This window comes from Gekko japonicus, unplaced genomic scaffold (assembly GCF_001447785.1).
Source record: "Gekko japonicus isolate JY-2015 unplaced genomic scaffold, Gekko_japonicus_V1.1 scaffold141, whole genome shotgun sequence".
Classification (NCBI taxonomy): Eukaryota; Metazoa; Chordata; class Lepidosauria; order Squamata; family Gekkonidae; genus Gekko; species Gekko japonicus.
Genome location: NW_015176455.1, coordinates 470,143 through 489,603, shown reverse-complemented (window position 1 = coordinate 489,603; position 19,461 = coordinate 470,143). Strand labels below are relative to the sequence as shown.

Genomic DNA, 19,461 nt, shown 5'->3' with positions numbered 1-19,461 from the left:
GCATTTTGCTATGACATTTAAATCAGATGCTTTAACAAACTAGTTCTAATCCATAGTTTAGAATACTGGTTTGTAGGCCTCTTGTCAAAGTGTCTGATTTAGACAGCACAACAAATTGTGGCTAGTTCTAAATGAGGAAGTCTCCCATTTTCCTGTGAGAGGAGGGGGAGCATGAACCTGACAATTTCCTGTGTCGTTCTAATCAAGCTGTAGTGTTTTCTTGATGTCTGAATGCAGCCCTTCTGTAATTATGTGTACAGTAGCTACGTAGCACCACTGATCTGTTTTTGCTAGGTTTCTGCAGTCTGTTTCAAGGCAGGGGAAATACTTCTATGCGCACATTATAAGAGGAACTAGAGTGGATCCCATAGGCCTTTCCCCCCATCTGGCTAGGGTTTATGTGAGCACCTGGTGTATCTCCAGTGAAAATTTCATGTGTCCTTTGTAGTTCCCTGTAAAAAATCTTTGAGATGAATCAAAATTACATTCAAACATAAGTTGCTTATCATTTCCCCTTTGCTCTTTCTTGCTCTTACAAGGATTGCCTCTGAAAAGATTACTGAAGTGTTCTCAGACTTCAGCCATGATAAAGTGAGTATTTAAAAACCTTATTTCACTGGTGAACTTCAACTTGTGTAACTAATGACCACAGCTTCCATTTAGCTATTCAGACCTCCCTGGATTTACAGTACCCTCTCTGACAAACATACATAAGAATGCAAAGAATACTTTTTTAGTAGTCCCTCAAGCATCAGTCAGTGAAAGTAGGGGAGGCTGCCAAGATGCACACCAACCCACCCTGTGCATGCACACAGATGTCAAGTGTCTTAGGTGCCCTATAACCTACAGAACTGGGTGCTGTATTTTGATTGCTGTTGCAGGAGCAGGCACCTGCTTCTATTTAACCAGCTGGTGGCCAAAACCTTTCACAAATTGCATGTTTTAGAAAAGATGTAAAATGCATTTTATGCAGGTTTGCACTTGCTGGGAATTAGATGTGTAATTAGTTGGTTGGGGGGGTTGAGGCAGAAAATCTGCACATAGTTCAAAGCAGCTGTCTCTTGGACGCATGCCTTGCATTTGCATACACCTGTAGTAAGGCTTCCGTTGTCCTTGCCCATCCACCTATGGGTTTTCATCATTGTCTTCATACCCTCTTTGGGTTGGAACCTGCAGTGACCTGGAGCAGTATCTTTCAAATGTTGCACCTTCCAGAGAACACTCTCCGTTTCAGTTTTGTCAGTTAACGAACTCCCAGGTATCTGCCCTGGAACCCTTGAATTGTGAAGTATTCTGGGACATGTTCTAAGCTGGATAATTGGGTCATGTGGGCTGTGACTTTGGTGTCCAGCGTGAACTGAGTGTGCAGTCTACTTTCCGTCAACTGCACATAGCAGGGGGAAGACTGCTAGTGGTAGACAAACTGTTTTTCCAAACATGGAAAGCTCTCAGTTACAGTATCCTGTTGGTTATTTTGAACTTCTTAATTCTTTTGGAGGGCGAGCATCAAACACTGCAGCCCCAATATGGAGGCAGGCAGCTATAATTGCTTCCCCTTGATGGAACTTGTTATTGTGAAGAAAATTGCATGTGTTCAGGGACTTTGTAAGAATCCTTTAAACATTGTATCTGCCAAATACCTCCTCAAGGAAGCATTTCTGAAGCCTCCATGTGCAGTTGAAACATTGAAATCAGTCCTCAGACAAATAATATGCTAGAGGTTCAAAAATTAATTAAATTCCGTTTGGCTACCTAGCTCTAACAGATACCTTGCATTCCAGATTTCAAGAGATGAGGCCATTAACAAACTAAGGCTTGAAACAGAAGAACAGCTGAAAGGCAAGATACCTTTTGTTTCAGTCACAGATATCCTAAAATAGTGCACTTTTCTGGGGTATGTTTTACAGTTCTAGGCCTGCTGACACTTTCCTGAAATATATTTTCCAAGGAAATTACAGTGGCCTAGTTGTTACAGAAATAAACTTTTGTATACAACTTCATGTTATAGGTGTGGGACTCACATGGAGCCAAACCTGCTTTTTACTGGTAAAGAATGGGAGGATGGGGTCCCGTTTGACCTCCAAAAAGGCTATGTGTCAAGCTCCTCAATCAGGTCACACCACACAGGGCTTCAGAAGAAGATAACTTCATTAGTGTTTCCAGTATTAAAGAACATGTGTACAGATTGTGTCAGGAATGGCCGTCAGTATAAGGGTCTCTGACTTACAGGGGGGTGTTTTGATTTCACTATAAGTGTAAGCCAATGGTTATAGTTCACGTGCGCGGGCACAAGCAAGCGGGTAAAGCGTAAAAACCGTTAACATTCCCAGCTGAGAAAAGTGCAGCTGGAAACTGCAAGGTCAAGCATGAGATAGCGCACAGAAACTGGAGAGGGAAGAGCTGAGAATGAAGAGGAGGTGCACACTTCCACATTCAAGATCTAGGACAGGGCTACCTGACATCTTGCCCCTCCCAACGACCCCTCCCAGGTTTCTCCAGAAAGCGCCGGTGGAAGCATTTAAGAAGGCGGGGAGCGGAGACATGCTCTTCTGCCACCCACTCCCTGTGTTGTGGACCAAAATCCACCCATTCAATCAAATAGAACAGTTGGTTACACTTCAGCTTAGAATCCAAAATATCGGCAACTTCATGATGCAGTTCGCCTTGTACGAGCAGTGGAGGGGGGCATGGTTGTTGCAGCCACCATACATTTGGCCCAGGATCACGGCGAAGAAGGCTGAAATGGAAAACGGAATGCAAATGTTTCAGGTTTTTAGGCAAGTCATGTTCCACAGCCACCTCTTGATTTTTTGTTTAACCATGAATGGCCCCACGTATTTCCACCCCAATTTACGACTGGGTCGCAGTCCTTTAATGTTCTTAGTAGATACATAGACCGAGTCCCCTGGCTGGACCTCCCAGCTGTCAGAACGTTTCTTGTCCGCCTGAGCCTTGTAAGCTTGTTTGGCGGCATCCAAGGTTTTACACAAGAGTGGCCAGGAATCTCTGAGGTGTTGGCAGGCACCATTCTCCCACTTCCCCCTCTGGTAGCGGAACATCGGAAAGGAACGGGAGAGGTGGAGCCTCATAACCATATACCGCCATGAAAGGAGACACCCCCGTGGATGAATGACAGGCATTATTATAACAAAACTCTGCCAGGGGGAGGAGACCCTCCCAATCCCTGCTGAAAGTTTGTGAAACATCTGAGGTATTGTTCGCGTGTCTGATTTACACGTTCCGGTTGCCCATCAGTCTCGGGGTGGTAAGCGCTACTCAGACCATGTTCCACCCCCGGCAGGCATCATGGGATCTCCATAGTCAAAAGCCATATGGGATGGAAGGTTTACTAAGGAGAATTGGCTGAGACAGAGAAAATAGTTGGAGGGATCCAGCCCAGCGTTCTTCCATACAAAGAAATTCCTTTCACATAGGAAACTAGACAACAGGGAGAAGGCTGGGCTATAATACTTCTTACTTCTGTCTAGTTTTCTGTGTGGAGGGATCTTTTTGGTGTTGCAGATGGAAGTATTGTGTCCCAGACCCACATTTACCCTTTCGGTGAGAAGTAGGCTGGTATGGTAGCTCTTGTGTTGTGAACCTGTGGTAATGGAGTATTTGCCTTCTTTCTGTACTACAGTATATTGAGGAGTCTCTTCTCTCACACTATAATTCTTCATTATCCTTAGTGCTCAAAACCTAGTCCCTGGCACTGACTAAAATTTCTAAAAACAAGAAAGGGTTTACTTAAAAAAAAAAAAGGCAAATATTTCCAGTTGGCAAGTGTCACGGGGTGTGTGTATGTCTTATGTCCTTTCTTGGCACATTATTAGGGAAATAACACTGTGTTCAGCTTGTGTTTCTGATTTGTGTTTATCTGTAGAAAAGTTCCCAGAGGCAGAGCCTTATGAAATAATGGAATCGTTTAATGTCGTTTCCAAGGAAATTTTGAGAAATCTTGTTCTGAATGAGTACAGAAGGTAAAAACGGGATTTACTGTCTTGCTGTGTTTAAACTGATTGATTGAATGTGTCAACACGACCAAAGACAAGCTCTTCTATGTGCTGGTTCACTGTGTTCTTGCATACGAGCACATATGCACTCGTTTCCTTTTGTGGTGGAGGAACCCTGTGCATGATGAATAGGTGAGATGGTGACCAGTCTGTTTCTGCCTGACTAAGCACATTGGACCCGACTTTCAAATAAGATTCATCAACCACAGTGAGTAGGCTAGGCCTAATATGAGCAATCCGTATTCCCCTCATTTGTGATACACAGATCAGGGCTAAGAATCTTTAGGGCCTTATTTGATCTTGATGCTCCATGTGAATATGTTAGGCAGGACAGGATGGGTGGCTGCAGTCTCACTCCCCATTACATGTAGCCTTTCCCCACAAGTTACTTGCTCGTCATAGTACATAGTAGTTATATGGTGTATTCAGTGTTCCAAGTGCATCATACACAATATCTCAGTAATCCTTATAACAGCCTTGTCAATAGGGCCAGTATTACTGCAGATGGGGGGGGGGTAAGGTTGATTGAGACTAGCTTGCCTAAGACCACCTAGTTGGTTTGTGTCAGAGGTAAGACTTGAATTGGGGACTTCCTGGTCTACATCTTATTCTCTTAGCCTTGTGCTATACCAGCTCCTAGTCTCTTTAGCTCCCAAGATTCAGATCTAGGAATGCCACTAGTATGGCGTTAAAGTGAAGAAAGGTTTTGGAAAGCCTTCTCTTCTCTTACTTTTTTTTTTTTATGTTTACTCCAATAGGTGTGATGGTCGAGACCTGACTTCACTTAGAAATATCAGCTGTGAAGTGGACATGTTCAAAACTCTTCATGGGTCAGCATTATTTCAGAGAGGTCAAACCCAGGTATTTGCTTTTTCTCTTTTTTCAAAATGTTAAAAGTGATGCAGAGTCATTGGGTAAATACATGACACGTGAAGCTGCCTTATACTGAGTCAGATCCATTAGTTCATCAAGATCAGTACTGACTACTCTGACTGGCAGCTGCTCTCCATAAAGCTGCCTTATACTGAGTCAGATCAGTACTAACTACTCTGACTGGCAGCTGCTCTCCAGGGTCTTTCACAGCACCTGCTTCCTGGTTCTTTTAGCAGGAGATGTCAGGGATTGAACCTGGAGCCTTCTGCATGCCATGCAGATGATCTACCACTGAGCCACAGTCCCTCCCATAATTATTTGTGATAATGCAGTACTATTTAATTTAGAGCCTTGGATCCTAAATGTGAACCCTATAGGGCCGCCTAATGCAACTCCCTGTTCAACACATGAAATTCAAATCTAGAACATCCCTCAGTGATGACTCTACCCCTAATCGTCTTCACTGCCTTCTTCTGAACCCATTCCAATTTGTCTCTGTACATGTTTGTACCCTCAAGTCACAGCCAATTTATGGTGACCTCAGCAAGGGGAGAAGCAGAAGTGGTTTGCCATTGCCTTCCTCTGCAAAGTCTTCCTTGGTGGTCTACCATCTAAGTGTCAACCCTGCTTAGCTTTCAAGATTGGACAAGATTCAGCCGTGCCATGCCACCTCCCCTCCCTTTCCAACTTGTCTACATCTTATTAAATTGTGGCACTGAGAATTGGAAGCTGTACTCTAGTAATATGGCTCTGTCTATCAGTTATGTTAGCTCATAATGGTTTTAAGGGAGGCATATAGCTCTGTGGTAAGGTAAAGGTAAAGGTTCCCTTGCTCGAAAGCCAGTCGAATCCGACTCTAGGGTTGCGGTGCTCATCTCCGTTACAAAGCCGAAGAGCCAGCGCTGTCCGAAGACGTTTCCGTGGTCATGTGGCCGGCATGACTAAACACCAAGGCGCACGGAACGCTGTTACCTTCCCACCGAAGTGGTCCCTATTTATCTACTTGCAATTTCTTGCTTTCGAACTGCTAGGTTGGCAGGAGCTGGAACTAGAGACAGGAGCTCACCCTGTCTTGCGGCACCCGGGTCTTGAACCACTGAACTACTGACCTTCCACAGCCTGCAGTTCAGCGTCTTAACCACTTGAGCCACCGCAGCTCCAGTACAGCTCTGTGGTACAACTGTACTTTCCACATGTAAGGTCCCTAGTTGAGTCCCCAGCATCTCCATTTAGGTCTTGGAGAGCTCTTGCAAGTCAGAATACGTGGCACTTCCAACTTTCCTCAAAAATAATAAAAAACGTGCAACAATTTGCACAATTTAAGTGAAAATGGCACACACACACCCTAAATATTTGTGTAAATAAATTGGTCATCAAGTCTCTCTTTGTCTTTGATACGTCTGGACAAAAATTATGGGTGCAACCCTAAAGTGGGGAAATTGGCCTTCTAACTCATTGGACTTTGACATTCCTGAACTAATGTTGCAATCCTAAACATACTTTGATACTGTGTAACTTGTTTGGGATTTTTCTGCTCTTATCTTGGCCTTAGCTATAATTACTACTGTTGTCACTGCTGAAGTGGGTTCTTTGTTATGACTTTAATATCTTGCCTTTTTTGAAAAAATGAGATATGAATGTTTTAAATAAATATTTTTACATCATTGGGTCTTTTCAAGTAAACTTGGTTAAGATTGGGGTATAATACTTTTAAAAATAATGAAAGTTAGGGAGGAAGATAAAGATAAGCACAGCCTGATGACTGTGTGCGTGGGGTGTGTTACTACTTCAGTTGTTGTTCTCCAGCTTCTTGCTGGATTTCTTATTTGCTTGTATTGGATACATCAGGAGCACTAGAAGTGTGCATTGGCAAGAAGTCTCTAACAATATCCTGTAAGAATGCCAGGGAAACATAGGACTGCATCCAGAAAAGACATGTTATGAATGGCACCCGTGTTGCGAACTGCATTGAAAGCCAGAGAGGTGTAGGGGTTAAAAAGTTGGATGAGGGCTGAGAAGCCATGGGTTCAGTCCCACATTCAGCCATGGTGCCTACTGAATGACCTTAGGCAGCCACTCTCTCTCTGTCTTATCTGTTGTTGTAAGTGTAAAACAGAGAAAAGAAATCATGTACACCACCTTGAGCTCCTTGGAGGATAAGCAAGTTAAAATTTGTTGGAATATCGCATGCAATATGATATCTTACTAAAGAAACTCTGTGAAAGTGTTATGGAGATGGGTGACCAGCAAGGGGTGTGACTCTGTCCTTGGTGTTGCATGGTATCACCTATATGATTACTTGCTTTTAGGGTGCAGGTTGTGGGTGTGTGCTTGGCTTGAGGATAAGGTACAGATGACATATGACACTTTCTTCCATGATCATTTTAAAGGGTTTTGGTCTTGCTTTTCCACTGGGGCCACTTTTCAAAGGGGAGGATGGTATGTAGGGTAACTTTTCTTTAATCTTTTCCTCCCCTGCCTGTTTCCGGCTGCTAAAAGCAACTCTTTAACTGCCGAGGTAGAAACGGCTCGAAGATTGGTATTTTCAGTACAGGAAGAAAGGTCACCTCTCTTTGTCTTTCCTCCTTGAAAAAAAAAGCCCTGGTGGCTGCATTTGGAAAAGAAAAAAGGACCGTGGGAAAACATGTATGTTTTTATGTAACTTGAGCCTCGTGACCCTGGGAAACTTAAAAGATGCAAAGATATACACAGGCAAGCTCTTCTGGTACACAGTTCAGTGGACTCACCCACCTCTTGGCAGTTCTGTGCCGTGGAAGAGAAGAGGTCTTCTTAGTCAGGAGGGACGGCATCATATGGAGGAAGAAGTAGACACTCAGGAGAAGGGCCTATAGATATCCTCTGGCAGTAGGGATATACTTCTGGGGCTGCAGGATCCTTGGTGGAAGATTTGGTACTTAGGAACATAGAGAGGTGGATTTGTGACAGGCATGATGAAGTTTTGTTGGGGTATATTTGCGATAAATATTCTGTAGTTGAAAAGTAACCATCTTGTAATGGGATTCAAAATCCTGTAGCACTGTAGAGACCAACAAGTTTTTTGGGGTATGAGCTTTCAAGAGTCAAGGCTTCCTTCATCAGATACTGATTGATAATACATACAGGTTTTGATTGAGGGATATAAGCTCTGACTCTCAAAAACTTATATAATGGAAATCTTGTGTGTCTCTAAGGGGCTCCTGGATTTGAATCTAGCTGTTCTACAGCAGACCAACACAAAGGCTACCCTTTGAAACTATCTTGTGATGGGTGTCTGCTGCAGGGGTAATTGTTGGATATGCTGTGTACTCGCTCATCAGTTAAAATGAAATGTGTGGATAGGCCTTAGGTTCATTGGCGTGTTTCCTTGGTTTGGTACGAAACTACTGCAGAGCCTTTTCAAAACAAAGTTTAATCCATCTCCGCGGAAACATAGAATTGTATCCGACTTTCCCTGTATGAGTGTACTCGCGCACATATGTTCTGCATTGCTATTAAAAGCGGCACCGTGTGTGGGATGTGCATGTCAGTGAATGAAAAGACTCATGTGGGTGAATTGCTTAAAATAGCAGCGTCTATGAATCAGACCTGCTGCTGCTTAAAATTGGAGGGTGGTTAAAGCATTCTTTTGTTTGTTTCTGAGGACCTTTCTAGGGGAATTACGTGTGTGCCCATTTTACTGTAACTTTTTTTGTCTGAAACTCAAGGCACCTTAAGCAGCCCCAGTGACATGCCTAGCTGAAAGGGGAGGTAGGGGGGCATTTGCTTTTTATTTAGAGCAGCTTAGAAGACAGTTAAGTACTACTTCAAGTAAGGAATTCATTGCCACAAGATGTGGTGATGGCCACAAGCTTAGGTGGCCGAAAAGTGGGATTTGGACAGAGAGGATGGGAAGCATCAGTAGGCACTAGCTGCACTGCTTAAATGGGACCAGGCTCTGAAGCTGTACGCCTCGCAATACCGGTTCAGTGATGGCAAACAGGATGAGAGGGCTGCTGCATTCAGGCTCTCTTTGTGGGCTTCCTGGAGGTATCTGTCTGGCCACAGGAGGAAACAAGATGCAGGCGCAGATAGGACTTCGGTCTGAACCGGCAGGGCTACCCATCACCTTTAGTGTAGTTCATTCCCAGAGAAAATGTGTTTGCCTTTCTAGTGGGTATGTTCTGCCGCCTTGAGCTCTGAGGCATTCCACGATAAGGAGGAATGGTCTGAGGCAGTCTTAGGTCATACTTCAATAAGTACATAAAAGCAGCTAGCTCAGGGACTTTTCCCCTGATCCATTTGTGCATATATACCAGTTTAAAACACTTGAAGGGAGTGAGGATGGCATGGTTATAGCCTGATGAAAGCTAAGCAGGGTCGGTACTTGGATGGGAGACTACCAAGGAAGACACTGCAGAGGAACACAATGGTGAACCACCTCTGCTTAATCACTTGATTTGAGAGCCCCTTGCTGGTCTCTGTTGTGACTTGGCAGCAATTCTGTACAGCCAAAAAAGGGAAATTCCTCCCCTCCATCTGGTTGTTGCTAGTTTAGGAGGCAGGATTGCAGCTGAGTGACAATTTACAAGGCATCCTTAAGAATGTTGCCAGTATTTAACACTCATTAGGTGCCACATAGAACATGGTGGGAGACACCGATAGCATCACACCAGTAGCATCCTAGGTGTGCTGCAGGATAGTATAATGGATAGAGTGTTGCTGTTCAACTAGGCAGACTCAGTTTAAAATCCTCACTCATCCTCTAAGCTTGCAGAATAACTTTGGGCCAGTTGCTCTCTTGAAGCCTAAACTAGTAGGAGAACAGCAGCTTGCCAAATGTGGGGTAACAGGGCACTGTAAATAGGAAAAGATAACAGCATGTTGGAAATGATATTTGTTTGAAATGAAAGGGAAGAAGAAAAAGCATGGGAAAGATGTTATCACAAGGATTGGCAATTTGAACCTCTGAATGTACTGTATATTACAACTAGCCCTGTGGATCAGAGTTATTGCATAGTGGTTTCCTTTGCCCTCGGTTCACATCCACAGCAGTCACAGACATGGGAGAGCAAACTCACAGATGTGGTGGCACTGGCTCAGGTGGTGAATTGTAATAGATAATTTACTGTCTCCATGGTAACTTATGGAATTTCCTCCCCAGGGAGATTCTTCTATACCCTGTGATCATTTTCTTCCGCTAGTGGCTGTTGACTTCTCTGTTTCATCTGGCGTACTCTTAACTGATCCTCCTTGCTTGTTTTTAATTGCATATTGTGTGTGTGTTTGTGTATATATGTAGTTTCTTCAAAGTTAATTTGAATGTCTTTTTGTTTGGCTCCTTGAGGGCCTTAATTGGCAAGAAAGGCAGCATGCAAGTATTTTAAATAAAAATAAGTTTACCATCAAGACCCATACACATAATAGTGCATAAATCACCTTTGATCATTGTTACACTTTAGAATATGCTGCCTTATTTTGGAATTTGGTTTTTAAACATATTTTGTTGAATTGCTGTCCTTTTACAAACTTAATACCCTTGAAAGCAGCTATATATTCATAAAATCTCTTCATTGTTCTAGGTCCTGTGTACCGTTACGTTTGATTCGTTGGAATCGAGTGTAAAATCCGATCTTATCACAACAGCTATAAGGTATATGCCATGATCCCTTCTCAACTCTTCTTTTTCTCCACCTCCAACTTATGATGTTCGTTCTGGTTATATTTGCAACATGCAATTCTTTAGGATTTTAGGTCTATAGTTGATGTATGTGACATTTTATTTTAAATTAATTGAATCATCCTTTTATTACATGATCCTTCTATGACTTCGGAATTTTGTTTGTTTCTATGTGTATTGAAGTTGACTGTATTTGGTGACCAGCCTGAAAGCTTCTAACAAGCCGTTGTGCTTTATGGACTATAATATTGAGAATAAAGCCGAGGATTTTGTTTACAGTCTTAAAGGAAATGCAGTTAGTTGGCATGGTAAATAGGCTTACTGAAACATATTTAAATTTCACATCCTGTATTTTAAAAAATCTAAGCTGCTCATGCCATTTCAAACAATAATACAAAAAATAAAAAAAAAACCACGGGGTGAATCCAGTCAGACTGAAACATATTTAAATTTCACATCCTGTGTTTAAAAAAATCTAAGCTGCTCATGCCACTTCAAACAATAATACAAAAAAAAATCCACGGGGTGAATCCAGTCATCTTTCCCACTCAATCTTGCCCAATATCGTCCCTTATTACAGTCCTCATCACACATAGCATTTGTCCTTTAAATTCTGTGATCTCCATTAGAGTCTTGTTTTGGTGGTCAGAATAGACCTTCCTTCTTTCCCCAGCAGAAACAATGGTTGAATCCAAGGTCTCAGAATTCTATAGTTAATCCCAAGTAAGAAGTCATCATAAAACATAATTTAGATGAGCCAAGGTCTATCCTCACCTGGATAGTCCATGCTAGCCTGATATTGTCAGATCTCGGCAGCTAGGCAAGGTTGGCCCTGGCTAGTATTTGGATGGGAGCTCTTCAGGATTATGATGTGGAGGAACACAATGGCAAACTACCTCTGAACTAGAGTTGTACAATAAAAAAAAAGAATATAGGTCTTTTTCGGGTTCAGGTGTAATGAACCCCAAAAATATCAGTATTTCCCAATATTCCTGAATTCCAATATCAGTATATTAGGATTTGGGAAATATTCGGGATTGCCGAATTTATTTGGCTCGATTATACCCTATGGGGACGGTCTCCATAGGATATAATGGAGAAAGGGGGTGAGTGAACTTGCACCACATCCAGGTTCACTTGCATGAGGCATGACTAGCAAAGGCTATTTAAAGGGAAAGTTCCCTTTAAATGGCTTTTGCAAGCCAAGCTATGCAAGAGTGAACTCGAAAGGGAAAGTTTTCCTTGTAGGCTCTGCTGGGGCTCTGCTGGACAGCCCACCATCAGAAAGGAGGGATCTCAGATCTCCCCCCCCCTTTCATTCTGCTGGCCCTGGGGAGAGTTCTCCCTACAGTATTGGCTCCTTAGCAGGTTCCGTTGGGCAGTCCAGTTTAAACCAAGCAACCTAGCAGAGCCCTAACCAAGTCTGCAGGCAAGGGAGGATCAACTGGGACAGTGTAGAGCTGTCTGATCCTGGTCTGGTTCCTCTTGCAGCTTGGTTAAAACCAAGCTGCAAGAGAAACTAGCCAGCCCCAGTGGAGGCTGTGCGGAGCTGACAGCTCCGTGCCACTTCGGCTGGGGCTGGCTCACCCAAATAAAAGTTCGAGCCATATTGGTAGCTGAATACAGATCTTTGATCTATATTTGGCTTAATAAGTACTTGAAAAATACCTATATTTATTCAGTTCAATTTATACTGAATGCACACCCCTACTCTGAATGTCTCTTGCCTTGAAAACCCTAACGGGGTGACCATAAGTCAGCTGTGACTTCACAGCACTGTCCACTACCATCGAGGTCTGCAAAGCTTTCTTAAGAAGAGGTGCCTTGTAACTTTTGTAGGGCTACAAATGTAATGGATGAAGACAATTTTTTAGCAGTGGGACTGAAAGTTGAGAATATACCTGTTCAGGTATTTTTGAGGCTGTGCTTGTTCTGGGTGTGTTAATATAATCTAAAAGAGGGAGAACATATTATACACTTAGCACAGAAAATGGATAGGCTAGGAAAGAGCATTATTAAAGCGTTAAATGTGTTTTCATTGAGTTCTGTGTAACACTTATTTCTTCTTTCAGTGGAATAAAAGAAAAAAACTTCATGCTCCATTATGAGGTATGATTTGCTTTCTTGTCGTCTGAGTATCCGTACTTAATCCTTAGACTTATTGTCAAACCCAGTGCTGATTCTCACACTGCTCTCTCTACTATGTATTCATTTTAAGCATTCTCAAGCCCTTAGGCAGCTTCTGTTACACTGGAAGCCTTCTTCTAGGGCTTGGAAGTTGGAGGTTTCTACAGGAAAAGCAGCTGGAAATGGAATTGTGGCTCTTCCTTCTGATTTTTGGAGTATTTTTATTGTAGAGTCACTGTTGAGTTCTGTTTCTGTTTCTAATTACATGTGATAGAAATTTAATGTAGGCTAATTTGGGTACTTTTAAAGTTTTGTAACTAAAGCCTTCTTCATGGAAACATTCTGATGCAATCATAACAGGGCTAGCAGCATATTTGAATTTGTGTTAAACTTGAAAACACTGAACTTCTCAATAATATATTATTATACACATTGCAGGGTATCAATTATTAATCATCTTTAAACACATATGCTTAAAAATACTGTATGTTATGTGTGTCTGCAGTATGCCTAGAAAATGCTGTAGATCAGGTTTCCTGACGTGGCAGCTGGGGTCACCGTGGCACTCACTGACACTTTTCCTGGCACTTGTCAAGTGTTTATAGAAACTGGGTGGGGCCAGGTGGTGCTCTTGGGAGCCAGTTCGGTGTAGTCATTAAGTGCGCAGATGCAAATCTGGGAGAACCAGGTTTGATTCCCCACTCCTCCACTCGCAGCTGCTGGATGACCTTGGGCAACTCATAGTTCTGTCAGAGGTGTTCTTGAAAAGAGCAGTTTATGCCAGAGCTCTCTCAGCCTCACCTACCTCACAGGGTGTCTGTTGTGGGAAGGGGAAGGGAAAGGAGTTTGTAAGCCGCTCTGAGATTCCGAGCGAAGGGCGGGGTATCAATCCAATCTCCTCCTCCTCCTTCTTCTTCCCCCCCATCAGTGCTTCTGATTGGCTGTGCAGATTAAAATAACGTTGCAGCAGCAGCCACCACCACAGTATTGGTTTTATTTTTCCCAGTATATATTTTCAGATTTACCCCTCTTCTTCCTGCACTTAGGCTTCCTTTGTGTGTGACGGGTGTTGTGCCTACTAGTGGCCATTCTGTGGTCGGCTCCACCTTGCGCAGCAGTAATTCTGTGGTTTGCACCCACCACCCTGTGTCAGAATGGCATACTTGAAAACTTCTTGGGATTTTTCAGTTTTGATTTCTAGACAGAAATACCTGTCATACTTTAGCAGGATGGATGGAAAATCCTGAAGATGTCTAAACCTTAATTATAGATTAATTCAGATTTGCTTGGTACAAGGTGCCATGACATTTGTACATAAACTTTATTTAAAGTAAAGATGTTTCATTGGGTCATTGTCTGTTCCTATTTTCACTTAGAATTATGATGTAAATGTTCAGCCTCTAAACTTAGGCAGAGGTGGGCCCCAAGTCCATAGATTGCAATGAGCCCTGGCACACCTGAATCTGTACAGGTTTGGGAGAGGGGGTGTTCTTAAAAAGTCAGCTTTTTGATGACGATAGAGGTGAATCATTCAAAAACGTGGCTGAAGGTTTTGAACCAACTATTTTCAGTAGATGGTGACGACATTTTAAATGACAAAGGATAGCACATTAATATAACAGCAGAAATGACTAATTGTGTTCCACCATCTACCTATATTTATCCTTTTGGATGAGTTTCTTGGTCCTTTGCTTTTAAAGGAATCCTTCCAGTCACAAGAACTATAGATGCTGATTCTTTTTTCCCTCTCTTCTCTGTGTATGGAAATGTTGGCCTCCTGTAGTTCCCTCCATATGCAACTAATGAGATTGGCAGAATTACCAGCATAAACCGAAGAGAACTTGGTCATGGTGAGTACCAGCTTAAACAAGTTAAAATGTGCCTGTAAACACTGAAGGATTTTTTTTGTATTCACTGTATATTTCCCCTAATAGGTGCACTAGCAGAAAAGGCTTTGAAGCCAGTGATCCCCCAGGAATTCCCATTCACGATAAGAATTACTGCAGAAGTGCTAGAATCAAATGGTATTGGCCTTTTCCCCCCTTTTAATTTACTCTTATTGTTGAGAAGTCAGCCATGGGGTAAAGGTTGATTAAAGTGGACTTTATTATTTTTCTACCTTAGGATCATCATCAATGGCCTCTGCGTGTGGTGGGAGTTTAGCACTGATGGATGCAGGTATGCATTCCACCAAATTTATGAAGAGCAATTCATGTTTTAAATTAATTTGTACATTAGATGACATGTCGTTTTAGAAATGTATTTTATTTTTATTTGCGGGATTTAAAAGTTTGATTTTTAAAATACAAAGGGGCATACAATCTGCAATGAGTCCCACTAAAAAAAGCAGAAAACCAAATGTACTACATGCTCTAAGCACACGTACTAAGAGGGGCATACAATCTGCAATGAGTCCCACTGAAAAAAGCAGACTATAAATGCAATAACCAAACGTACTACACGCTCTAAGCACACGTACTAAAACAAAAAATATAACTAGAAAAGAATCATCATGTTCAACAAACAAAGCAGGGCAAGTAAGGACCAGGAAGGCAAAATAGTAATTATTAAAGGTCAACTGAAGTAGAAGAGAATTCACTTCTTTGTAGGCGGTGGAGGTAATTGAGTTATTCAAGGAAGGGAATTCTAGAGCTTTGGGGCAGCCATTAAAAAGATCCTGCTTCACGTAAAGGTCATGAAGTCAGTTGGGTGTCTGAAGTTGTCAGTTGGGTGCCCCTCTGGTGGAAAGGGCCCTCAAGTCACAGCTGACTTACGGTGACCCAGAGGTGGTTAGTTATTGCCTGCTTCTGTGTGGCCACCCTTGTATTCCCCCATCCAAATACTGACCAGGGCCGACGCTGTTTAGCTTCTGAGATCTGACGAGTTTTGGCTAGCCTGTGCCATCCAGGGCAGGGCGGGCCCCCTCTAACTGATCTTAAATTATGAGGAGATTCAAATGGGAGAAGACCCAGGTTGCAAATCATTAAAAGATTTTTGCAGCAAGACCAGCATGCTGAATTTGTTATGGAAACACACTGGTAGCAACTGTTCTAATACCACGGCAGTATGATTTTTGCTGAAGTAGGTGCATAAACATCATGTGTGGATTGACCATTATGGCCCCCAGGGCCAGCCCAGGGATAGAAGTGCCCTATGTTCCATCTCTCTTTTTGAAGGTTTATTTTTAGCCACCCACTCAGCTGAGCTCCCACTGCAAGAGAGGAGGCTGGTGGGCATAGTCAAAGCAGGTGCCCTCAAGCAAAAAGTTTACCCCATGCACAAAGTGGCAGCCATTTTTGCTACTATGGTGGCTGGGCTGTAGGCATTCACCACCCCCTTTCCCACCTGAGGCTGCTTGGAGTTGGCCTCCAGCTTCTCTTTGCTGCTTGTGTGAAGGCTCCATTGGAACCCAGACCCTGCTGGGTTCTGCAGTGGCAGGGACACAGTCACCTGTGCAAATGGCCGGTCCTGGCTGTGAGCAGATGGAGGAGCCAAGCCAGCCATTCCAAGGCTTCATCACCCCAACCCAGATTTGCCAAAGCTTAGAAATGGATTGCTATTTTTTCATATTTAATAAAGTGTTGCAAAAAAATTTAAAAAGAAAAATGGATTGAAAAATCAAGAATTAAAACTCTCCTTTTGGCTTGATAAATTGATTTATCTCCCCACCTCCATCCCCCTGTGCATCAGAACCAGGGGTCAATGTTCCTTCCTTTCCCCACTTTCCTCCCACCTGATGCAGTGTGATACATTTGCAGTCAGCTGAGAAAACTGGACTCCCATTTGTGGACATGTAGACTGAAACTCCCTGGCCTTCCCCCACCCCCACCCCCTCTATTGCAGCTTTTCCCCCAGTGGTGCAGACTGGCTAGGCAAGCTGGCTGGTTCTTTTCTCTCCCTCATTTGGAGGAGGTGGTGCGCTTTTCCAGGGCCATTTTGTCTCCTTGTCCACCCTCATAAAAATGCCTGTTTCTTCTTTGTTGGTAGGAGTCCCGATATCATCTGCTGTAGCAGGTGTTGCTGTAGGTTTGATCACAAGGCCTAATCCTGAAAAAAATGGAGACATTGAAGATTATCGCTTGCTAACAGACCTTCTGGTGAGAGTTCCTAGTTGTCTGTTTCTCAGTGCTATATTTTACCAGTATTTAAAGAAAAACCTGTCTTGGGAATTAAGACTTTGCACCAGTGTTTCTGAAACTGAACGAACATGAATTCTGACCGATAGAAGTGACCAGATGAAGCTGCCCTATACAAAGCATACCCTTGGTCCATCAAGGTCAGTAGTGTCTACTCAGACTGGCAGCAGTTCTCCAGGCTCTCAGTCAGAGGTCTTTCACATCACCTGCTGCCTGGTCCTTTTAACTGGAGATGCTGAGGATTGAACCTGGGACTTCCTGCATGCCAATCAGAGGCTATACCACAAAGCTATGGTCTATCCCTAAGGAAAGTAAATCACACTACTGATGTTGTGTATGTGCATGTAATTGTGAACAAACTGAACCAGGGATTTTGACACGGACCAATCAGTATGGATGTCCATTTGTATCGATCTGAGAGATCTCATAATTACCAGTCAATCTGCATAGCTTCCAACACAACATTTTCCTTTATTGCCTGGTCAGTACATACAATGAAGTGCAAGGGGGGGGGTCACCAATACAGAGTCAGAGCACAGATGAAAAAACAGCGGCACAGTCGGAAAAAAGATTTCTGTTATGTTTCAGTAAAAGCTCCCATACAGCTAATTATGGTGGGAACATTCTGAGAGATGGTTGTTTTAGAGGTTGCCTGACAAAGCAGTGTGTAAATAGTAGGGAATCTTAGGTGAAACATAATAAAAATCTGTTTCCCTCTCCATCATTGTTTTTCCCTTCTCTGCTTTGATTCAGTATGCATAGTCCCCAGTTGGAGAACCCATACTTGAACTGGCCAGTATACCCACCATTATTACCACCAACAAGAGCCCTGGCCCTTGGCTTTGACATCTAGCCTGTACAGCCGCTTGCATTGGAAGGTCATTGAGCAGAATAACTGTTAATTTTTGTCTTATAGCACGCCATCTTAAACAACTACTCAAACATCGACAGCACTTTATGAATTATTAATTATTTATAATGGAATTGTTTTTAGATGATTTTATGTTTTTAATTGGCCACAAAAGGACCCACAACCCTGACAGTACACTTTCAGGGATCTCCGAGGGCTGCTGTAGGAACTCGAAAGCAGGGGAAGATTTGAGACACCTGAGTACCTTTTGCTCTTGATGCTATAGGATCCAACTCATAGTCTCCAAGTGATTTTGGGCAGAGTCCAATGTACGGGGTCACACTGGCCTGTGTCAAAGTGCGTATTTTCTTTTTTTCTTTTTCTTTTTGAAACCCCCGGAGGGGAATTCTTATTTTTTCAATAAGACTACAAACTTCAAAGAAAAATATAGAGAGGGGAACTACAACTATAGATAAAGGAAAGAAACCCACTAACTAAAAACCCAAGAGTGGGAGACCCCCTTTATGTTAAACTTAATATTAGTATTAAGAGTTAATAAAACAATATACTTGTAGAGTTCTTGTTTTTCACATTATTCTGTATTAGTAAATTAGTTATTCTTGAGCATCTTCTTTACTTCAAAGAGCAATTTACAGAGTCCTTCTGCCCTTACTTCGGTTTTCTATCTCTAAAGTCATATACAGTTTTCATTGCCCCCGCTTCTGCAGCAGAGTCCTCATCCGTTCCCGAGGCAGCAGAGTCACTTTACTTAGTTTCTTCCTCTTTAGATTCTTCCCCCGATCCCAGCTGACGTCTCAAGAATTCCTTGGCTTTGAAGATGGAGTCTATCTTCTCCCTTCTATCATTGATTTTAAAGATGACACCTTCAGGAATCACCCACCTGTACTGAAGACCGTTTGTTTGAAGAAAAGTAGTTAACTCCTTATAGCTCTTTCTCTTCTGGCAAATTTCAAATGGAATGTCTTTTAAGGTCTTGATAATTGTATTCCCAAATTTCAGTGGAGTTGCTGAAGTTGCCTTTAATATGGCATCTCTGGTCTGTCTTCTTGCAAATCTCACGACAATCTCTCCAGGCAGGCTATTTTTTTAATATAATTGGAGTAAGCCTTATAAGCCGTCTCCATGTCTTTCATTATTTCCTCCGCTGGCAAGCCTGTCACTGGAGCAATAATCTCACCCAGAGTCTTCTTTAAATCTTCGTTTTCTGTCTCAGGAACCCCCTGGAACCTGAGAATCATATTAGCCTTTTCCATTTGCAGCTACAACAAACAATTTTCTTGAAGATTTTGTTTTGTTTCCATTTCACCCATTCTTTTCTTCATCTTCTTGCTTGAGGTGTCCATCTCTGTAACTTTCTCAGCCACCAGCTCCACTTTTTTTTCCGTTTCTGCCAGCTGTCGCTGTTGTGAAGCGAAGTTTTGATTTAACGAGGTCAGTTGCTGGTTAATACCATCAAGCTGATCCATCACTGGCTTGAGCATATCCGCTAACAGCTTCATGGCGTCAGCTCCCTCTTCCGGCCTCGGACTTTGACTACCAGGCTTCGCTTTAAACTTTCCTCGGGAAGCCGCCATTTTTCAACTTTGTTTACATTTTCAAACCGCTTCTCCCAGGCTCAAAGCACTCGTCAATTCGCTATTTGCACTCAAGTAAGTCTCTCAAAATACACACGCTGTCTGTTTCCTCCCACTCCCCCTTCGCTGCATTTATCTGTCGTGCTTCAGAGGCGTCCCTCTTTGCGCCCGGCTTTTCCCACGGGGAGGGGGGGTGCCGTTTATCAAAGTT

General features: G+C 42.8%; 1 protein-coding gene across 1 annotated transcript in view; it reads left to right on the top strand.

Moving 5' to 3' along the window:
* The window catches only part of PNPT1 (polyribonucleotide nucleotidyltransferase 1), a 39,947-nt gene that overhangs the window by 9,667 nt on the left and 10,819 nt on the right, over positions 1 to 19,461 (top strand). Inside the window, exons 10-19 of the mRNA XM_015426939.1 lie at positions 540 to 591; positions 1,782 to 1,839; positions 3,884 to 3,980; positions 4,772 to 4,874; positions 10,445 to 10,515; positions 12,615 to 12,651; positions 14,453 to 14,519; positions 14,604 to 14,693; positions 14,794 to 14,847; positions 16,657 to 16,766. Of these exons, the coding sequence (XP_015282425.1) occupies positions 540 to 591; positions 1,782 to 1,839; positions 3,884 to 3,980; positions 4,772 to 4,874; positions 10,445 to 10,515; positions 12,615 to 12,651; positions 14,453 to 14,519; positions 14,604 to 14,693; positions 14,794 to 14,847; positions 16,657 to 16,766 (739 nt within the window). The remainder of the gene's footprint in view (positions 1 to 539; positions 592 to 1,781; positions 1,840 to 3,883; positions 3,981 to 4,771; positions 4,875 to 10,444; positions 10,516 to 12,614; positions 12,652 to 14,452; positions 14,520 to 14,603; positions 14,694 to 14,793; positions 14,848 to 16,656; positions 16,767 to 19,461) is intronic.